Source organism: Oxyura jamaicensis, chromosome 7 (genome assembly GCF_011077185.1).
Source record: "Oxyura jamaicensis isolate SHBP4307 breed ruddy duck chromosome 7, BPBGC_Ojam_1.0, whole genome shotgun sequence".
NCBI classification, from domain to species: Eukaryota; Metazoa; Chordata; class Aves; order Anseriformes; family Anatidae; genus Oxyura; species Oxyura jamaicensis.
The window spans coordinates 9,591,545-9,599,457 of NC_048899.1; the positions used below are offsets into that span (position 1 = coordinate 9,591,545).

Here is a 7,913-nt window from a genome sequence, read left to right on the forward strand (position 1 = left end):
TACAGCTCACTATAAAAGGAATAATACAAACGCAGAAGTCAACCAATGATGATGATACAAGTATAACACTCTTCAAATGAATTACTGATTAGAGATAAATATAGATTAAAACATTAAGGAGAATACATTTCAGAAAACGGGTATTCAGACAGATAAACATTTTGTATTGCAGACTATACGGTAATAATTCCCTTTATTTCAATGTTTCCATACAAAATTAGATAAAGCACACTTACCCATATCTGATTACCTCACTTCCAACATTACTCAGATTAAAAAACAAAACAAAAATACGTATATTCAGAGAAAACAACAAAAGATGCCTCATTGTCGAGTTCTGTTGTAGCAATATAACAAATTATTGACTTCTTACTGTAAAAAGGGTCCTTTAAAAAAAATCTGAAGAAACGAACACCCTAAAAGATAACCAACAGCTTTCAGAGAAACAAAACACTCAACAAGTTGGTTTAGTAGTCATCAGTTAGACTTATTTCAATCTGTAACAACACAAAAAAGTACAGTATGTATCGCAAGAAGTGAGACAGGTTATTTGGATTTATCAAAACTTATGTATATACCAAATGTATTATCAAAACACTGAAGATTTATTTTTAAAAGGCATCATGTAATATTACGTCAAATGGGAGATCCTGTATTTGTCATTTAGTATAAAATGTAAGCAGCATATACAATTTTATTTGTAAAGCACAGACACTGCAAGTTGCTCAGAATACTGTGCAAACTAATAAAATATTCTAAAGCAGAATACAGGAAAACAAAAACATTGAAGTGATGTCAATGGTCAGATTCAGACTCACAAAACCAAGGAAGTTAAGGGACTTTCAATTTAACGTAAGTTACATCTGTTTACACATCCTATTTTAACAGCAACTTTCTATCTCTTCTCTACAACACACCCACTCCTCTCTGCATGCTTGACCTCTGGTCTATCTTAACCTCTTCACTTTAACATGTCCATGTTTCCTACCTTAATTCAAGGCCAAAGCTAGAGGCCTACATACATCAAGGAAGAAGGCTCTTCTGAAGAGTGAGTCAGAGGATACTACCTCAGCGGAATGGACATTTCATAAATGTCATGTCGCAGATGTGAGTACACAGAAAAGAACTTTTTTTGGCAATCATACTGTATTAAGCTTATTTGCAGTTTAACTTCCTCTGCATTTGTACTAATTGTCAAAATACCTTTAAAACAAAACTTCCTTTTAAAAATGCTTTGAACTCTGCACTGTCCAACACCGTATTTTTCCCCAAGTTCCACAAATGTATAGTCTATTGTACTTGAGAAAAAACTTATTGTCCAATTAAGTGTAACAAAATCAATAATGCATTTCAGAAGATGAAATTACCAAAGAAACTCACTCATTTACCAATGATTTACAGGCTTCTAATGGAAAGCAAAATTCTCACCCATCTTTAGTTTGATCTGCCACTCCAGCCAACAGCTGTACTGTTTTAGGATTGTAACGTGGATCTGTATAAAGTCCTAGGTATTTCTGCACAAAGTCTTCTGGGGTCATGTAATGCTCTCCATCTTTCTCAACACTGGCATACTAGAATAAAAACCAAAAACAAAACCACACAAACAAAAATGAATCCATTTAGATGTTAATTATTAGTGATTACCAAACTATTATCTTTACCGAATCTCACTCTAAATGGTGCACAACTCTACGCAACTGCTCTGAAATTGAAGTGTATGGTTCAACTAATAATGTTACCATACCAGTTGCATACCACCACCAACAGAACAACATCTATCCCTGCGGAATAGACGTGTACACAAAATAACCCGTATCTTCTAGTAAAAAGACAGTTAAGCACTTTCTGAAACTGTCAGGTAATTGCATACATTTACAGAAATTACAACCATGCTATTCATTTGCAGCTTTTCATTTGCAGCTACACTGCGAAAACACAGCACAAATTCTTCCTTTGAATTTCTAGTGGGAGATACCTTCTAATTAATTGTTCCTAATCACTCTTGTAATTACAGTTTGAAAAATGCATATTATTGTTTTATTTTTGTGAGAAGTAACTTTTCAGATTTGTTTTTCCTGAAACTAATAGCTTTCACATTTGTCTTTTAAGTAAAAATTCACACACACACTCTCACTCACATATACCCTCAAAAAGGATAACTGAAAAGCTTGGTTTTGAACTTTGATTTTATTAACAAATTTTCAAATAAAAAAACACATGCAAATTTTACGATTATATAAGTAATATATATTAACAAAACTAATTAAGAATAAAATTACCTAAGACTAATTAAGAATAAAATTACATCTTATTTGTACACCAAGACAACTGTCATATGTCTGTACAAGTATTCTATTACTTTTCTGTGTCAGATCATTAATCACTGGCTGTTATAAACTTTTAATTTAAAGTAAACTTCTCAGCCTAACGTAAATTCCGTTCCTGTAGCTGTCCAGTTAGGCTGCATAATACCAATCTAGAACTACGAATGTGAGGATGCAGGAGCAGAACGCATCACAAGTTCATTTTACAAATCAAGCCTACTTCTGAGTTACCAGAACTAGATGCTGATCGGTCATTCCTGTTGATAACCAATACTATCATCCCTCTTTTTATGTGCCTTGATACAGAAGCACATATGACTTACTTTCTTGCTATCTACAGTGGATGAATTACTTCCTTGCTATCCGTTGCCATCACTGAACGTTAAGTACCATATAATATTTGAAGTCATCATCATGTAGGAAAATTAATAAAGGGGGATTGTATTATCAAAGTTCCTACCACTCAGGTCTTGTTTCAAGATGGCAGTACTGTTGCAGAATTTTTTTCTCATTTATGATATGACAGTAATCTTAGAAATAAAACCTAAATTTTCAGATTGCAAGATTAAATTATGTTTGCATCCTGTAACAGAGGAAAAAAGCTCACAAAAGATTTCTAGTTCACTAACCTACTGCGATCCAGTCCACTTTGATGATTGAGTTTTTCTCTGTATTTTTGCTCAGACAACCTGTAAGAAACTTACTAAATAGCTTTAAATCCATCTCTTCACTCTCTCCACTTGTAGACAAAGATTTCGATGCAAATCTTCACATATACACAGAACTGTCTTCCTTCTGAGATATGGAAGTTGCAAAATTCCACAGCTGTTTCATGAGAATGCTGATATGCAATTAAAGTAGTGATTTTTAATTCCTTTGTAAAAAGGCAATTCACCTTTCTAGATTCTAGTCATTGAAAGTCATCAATGTAAGTGTTCTCTGCAGAAAAAGAAATTGCAATGCCCCCCATATCTCCAAGAGCTATCATCTATGCAACATCTATGTTTGCAAATCCAAACTTCAATTAGTAGCCTTACATGTAATTTTTCAGCTGGTCCACTATACACTGCAGTATCTTGATTCAGTTGACAGGTTTTTTTGTGTGTGAAAGAGGAACAAAACAGGTCCTCACACAGCCAGGGACCCACAGGAATTAGAATGTTAACACCACCACCTACACAACAAACCTGTTAAGATGTAACACTCCACTATGATAAAGGAGAACATTTACAAGTCTCATGTATTTTTCAGCTGTTATGAAACCCAGTTTCAACATAAAAGAGCTTGTATCAGCATCATCATCTCCTTAAGCATCTCTCTTAGCCTCCCACCTCTCTTCCACACCAGCTCCTCACATCACCTCTCCCTCTACCACCCTATAGTTGTGATGACAGCTGTTTGCAAGACTGACAGTACACCAGACTATTGAACTTATCCATAATTAATGGAGGATTTCCACAAAAACGGGAACACAAAGCAACAGATGGGAATCCTTCAATTCAGCATTGCTGCTGACGTGAGATATGATGAAACTGTGGCTTTGCTGAATCACCTCAGAAAAGTTCTCTTCTCAGCCATCTATAGATGTGACTTTAAAAATGCACTGTGAAGCACAATTCTGTTGCAAATAATGTCATCTAAATGAAGTTTTATATATGAAGGACCATCAAACATGGAGAGTATCGAGCATATCCTTAAGAACAACAGAATTCAACTGCTTGACATAGGATGGCCTACGAGGGAGTCAATAATCTAAACATCTTTTTTTAATTCAGACACCAACTTACCTGAGCTTATTACAAATAGTGAATTGTTTTACAACAAGAACTGCATAAAGGAAGTATTGTTAAAAAAAAAAAAAAAAGAGACTAAAATAATTAAAGGACAGATACATTCAGCTCCATATGAGAAGGTCATGAGCTTGGCTGTGAGCCAATAAATTAATGTCTGACAAAATAGCTAGGCTATTCCCTGTTGGCATGTATTTACAGCTTCTGTCCTTAAGTGATCTTTACACCATACAGCGTAAGTATCTCTTGCAACAAGATAGGCAATTGTTAATTATACTTTAATTTGCAGATAAAATATGACAAACAAACAAACATGTATTTCCCTGTCCTGAATTATGTTACAACATATTTAAAAACTTACAAGACATGTATAGATTACCTCAGAAAGGCACTTCATGAATTTGCATATGACTTGTTTTAAGCTTAATCACAAATCATGAGCACACAAAAAATCTAATCTATTTGTACAATGCCATGTTAGGTAGCACCAGGCTTTTAGAACTGATGCACTATTTGAAAAATTGCTTAGTTTTCAGTTTAAAGGGGGGCTTTCTATCCCAATAATTTTATCTGGGCAGAGAAAAAAGATTTTCCGAAATGAGAGACCTATGGATACTCTCAACATCTTTATTTATTTATTTCAAAGTCTAAGGTATGAGCAGGAGACCCAGGACATTTTAAGGGGGGGTAGGGGGAAGTTTCACATATGAAAATTTTAAAGTTTTTGGGCTTCTTTCTCCACCTTGCTAAACAGGTCTCATTTGCATTTAGCAGATGGGGACTAATTCAGTTATCTTTCCCCAGGGTTTACGGTGTCTTGCCTAAGAAAAAAGAATGAAGTCAATGAAGTCTCACTAAGAAATCTGATAACTGTTGTTCTATGCAAGTATTTAATCCTGCTTTAGATTTCTGTTTTGTTCTTTTATGGCTGTCACTGAAGTCAGTGGTTAACAAACATCTGAGAGGTAACTTATTTGATGGTGTACACACGCGAGGTTTTAATGCCTGCATTCCACTGTTACAGGATTACCTGGAAATAACAGCACAATGTCTACTTCATGCACGTAGAGTATTAAAGTGAATTAATTAAACCATTAATTTTTAATGGTTTGAAATAAATTTTAAAAACTTAGCAAGCTTTAGAAATTCTAAAAGAAATGCAAATGTTTTATCGGTTGAGATACAACTTAGACTGGCAGAGGAGTCAGTGTTATCCCATTAGAGGATACGTATGAATAGAAGGAAATATAAGCACACTCTCTATGAATAAGGTGGCTGACGAGGAGGCCTAGAGTTCACATCTTCCCTTGCATCCATTTCCAAGGGAAGCCAAATTTAGGAAGGAATGCACGCCCTTTAACTGAAGCTCACAGAACAGGCCTGCACCCTCAGCAAAGAGCACAACATATCTGACCCGTGATGTGTGCAACACTAACAGTATTTCATAACAAGACTCTCTACATATAACTTAGTCTTAGAAAGATTTGGTTCTCTTTAGATTTTTTTAATGCTTGCAAATAAGTTTGCTTGCTACCTATCAAAGAAATAACATAATTTCACCTTCAATCAGAATCAAATAACCCCCCCCAAATACATAAACTCTTCCTATGCAAAGCAGTGCCTGTGTTATGTCTTTTTTATGACAAATCTCACGTACCCAAGGGAATACAAGAAAGCTTTTGTATTTTTGATTTCTGAGGGCATGAAACATTCTACAACTTAATGTACACGTTTCTTTGGAAGTTATATAGAGAAAAACAAAAAACTCTTAAGCCTGTAGTTTGTTTGCTTTTTAGGTGAATAAAGGATATATCGTACAACTTAATCTCTAAGTTGTCTGTAGGGCAACGTCCTTCCTCTGCACTTTTCCCTGTATCACCAAAATCAAGGACTTTAAAAATTTACTTATTTCCAGAAGCAAGTACTTCTAGTGACTAGAAGTCAAGAATCATGCAAACTATGTATTTTCACATCAGGCTTGGTGTTTTTTTTTTGGAAACATGTAGAAGTGTCTTGCAGAAGAGCTGGAAAAGACTTATGCGATATTCTAAAACCACACAATTTTGCACTACAAGTATATGTATGAACATTCATATTTTCATGATTCCTGTTTGATTAATATACTCTGTTGTATCCCTTACATACAAAAGCTGAATGTCACATCAATAAGAAATGAATTTGTGATAGAATAACTTTAACAGCTGCGCTTCCATGATTTGATTCTATAGTTCTTAATTTTAACACTTGAGTGATGTTATCAGAGTAACCTGTTACACAAAATCAAAAATCCCCCCAAATAATAGTTATTATATCTCTCTCTTGGGTAAAAAGCTTTCTTCATCAAATTCTTACATATTAGATAACAAGGTAGGTCCAAAAGTTGCACATCAGAGATGTCATAATAGAGCTCATTATTTACAATATTAGCTCTAATATTTACATTCTTCCCTTTCTCATAGGGTTAAGCTTCTTGAATATACTGTGTAATGCTCATCAGGAAAGAAAAAAAATATTTTAGTGATTTTGGAAATATGCATGGACTAATCATGGCCCTAAAACACAGGGCCTTCAAACCTTATCATCAAAGTTTTAAGACTGATTGGATTTTTCTTTCAGATCATGCTTCACTGTAACTAAGGGGAATGGATAAAGCTTCACATTATTATTTAAGTATGGTAATTTTAATGCTCTGCAAGAGATAATATTAGGAAATACATCTACCTTAAAAAATGTTTAAATTCTAAAAACATCACCAGAAATCTATCCATTTATAAGAGGATCGCATAAAAGCCATACAACTACACAGTCTTATAAGAAGTATTTTTTAGAATCATGCAAAAGTGTATTTAAAAATAAAAGCTATAGATGAAATTATTTGTTACAGAAAGTTAGAAAATACTTCAGAGGGTTATTTAAGATTAGAACTGGGACTGGTTGACCACCATTTGTGTCAGGAGCAGTTTCATCTCAACGCCTGAAGACCCCCTCAACATACAGTGTGCTTGAAACGCACTTCTAAGTGCTCCATGACCCAGACGCACACATGACACTGTGGCAAACAGCTGGAAAGGCAAAAATACAAGTCTGTCAATCAAACAACGCTTGACAGGTCCGTTTACCTGCAAAAAAATATTTCGCAGCTCGGCAGGATCTGCTCTCTTGGTTGAGGGCACCTGCAAATAAAAGCAAGTTAATGCTTCACCAGCTGAGCTACCGGCACAGCTGCGAAAACCCCTGCAATTAACACCGATAAGGGCTGCGCTATCACCTCCCTTATCTAAGCGATAAGGAGACTCTCCGAGGTGAAACCCCTGCGGTTACCGCCGCGCCCTCCCGTAACCCCAGGCCCGCTGCCAGCTGCCAAAACCCGGCGGCTCCCCGGTGCCACGACCGCCCCGGAGGGTGCCCGGCCGCCACCCTGCGGCTCCCCGCCGCCTCCCCTCAAGAGGCGGAGGCTGCTCGGGCTGCGCTCGCCCCTTCCCCGCAGCCGCCCCGCCGCCTTCCCCCGTCCCCCGTGGGGCTGCCCGGTAACGGCGGCGGCCGCCCCCTCACCGCCCGCAGCCCCCTCACCGCCCGGCACCACCCGGCGCCCCCCGGCCGCCCCCCGCCTCCTCAGGAGCCGAGCGGCAGGGGGTAGAGTCACCTTGACCGCCATGCTGCGCCCGGCCGCCAGCAGCAGCGACAGCGGCAGGAGGAGGGGCAGGAGGAGGGGCGCGAAGAGCCGCCACGCGCCGCCCCAGCACAGCGCTGTGGCACCGAGCGCTCCGCCCCGCCCCGCCGCGCCGCGCTGCCCCCGGCA

General features: G+C 37.7%; 1 protein-coding gene across 3 annotated transcripts in view; it reads right to left on the reverse strand.

Annotated features, from left to right (window-relative positions):
- Positions 1-7,866, reverse strand: part of SLC25A12 (solute carrier family 25 member 12) — a 50,613-nt gene extending 42,747 nt beyond the window's left edge. The window contains exons 1-3 of one of the 3 annotated variants that reach the window (XM_035332476.1): positions 7,758-7,866; positions 7,234-7,287; positions 1,429-1,571 (exon numbers count right to left, since the gene is read on the reverse strand). In XM_035332476.1, coding sequence (XP_035188367.1) covers positions 1,429-1,571; positions 7,234-7,287; positions 7,758-7,769 — 209 coding nt within the window. In that variant the 5' untranslated portion in view covers positions 7,770-7,866. Of the gene's footprint in view, positions 1-1,428; positions 1,572-7,233; positions 7,288-7,757 lie in introns of those variants that run through there. The other 2 variants (XM_035332479.1, XM_035332477.1) reach the window with 2 other exon arrangements.
- Between the last annotated feature and the right edge of the window lie 47 nt (positions 7,867-7,913).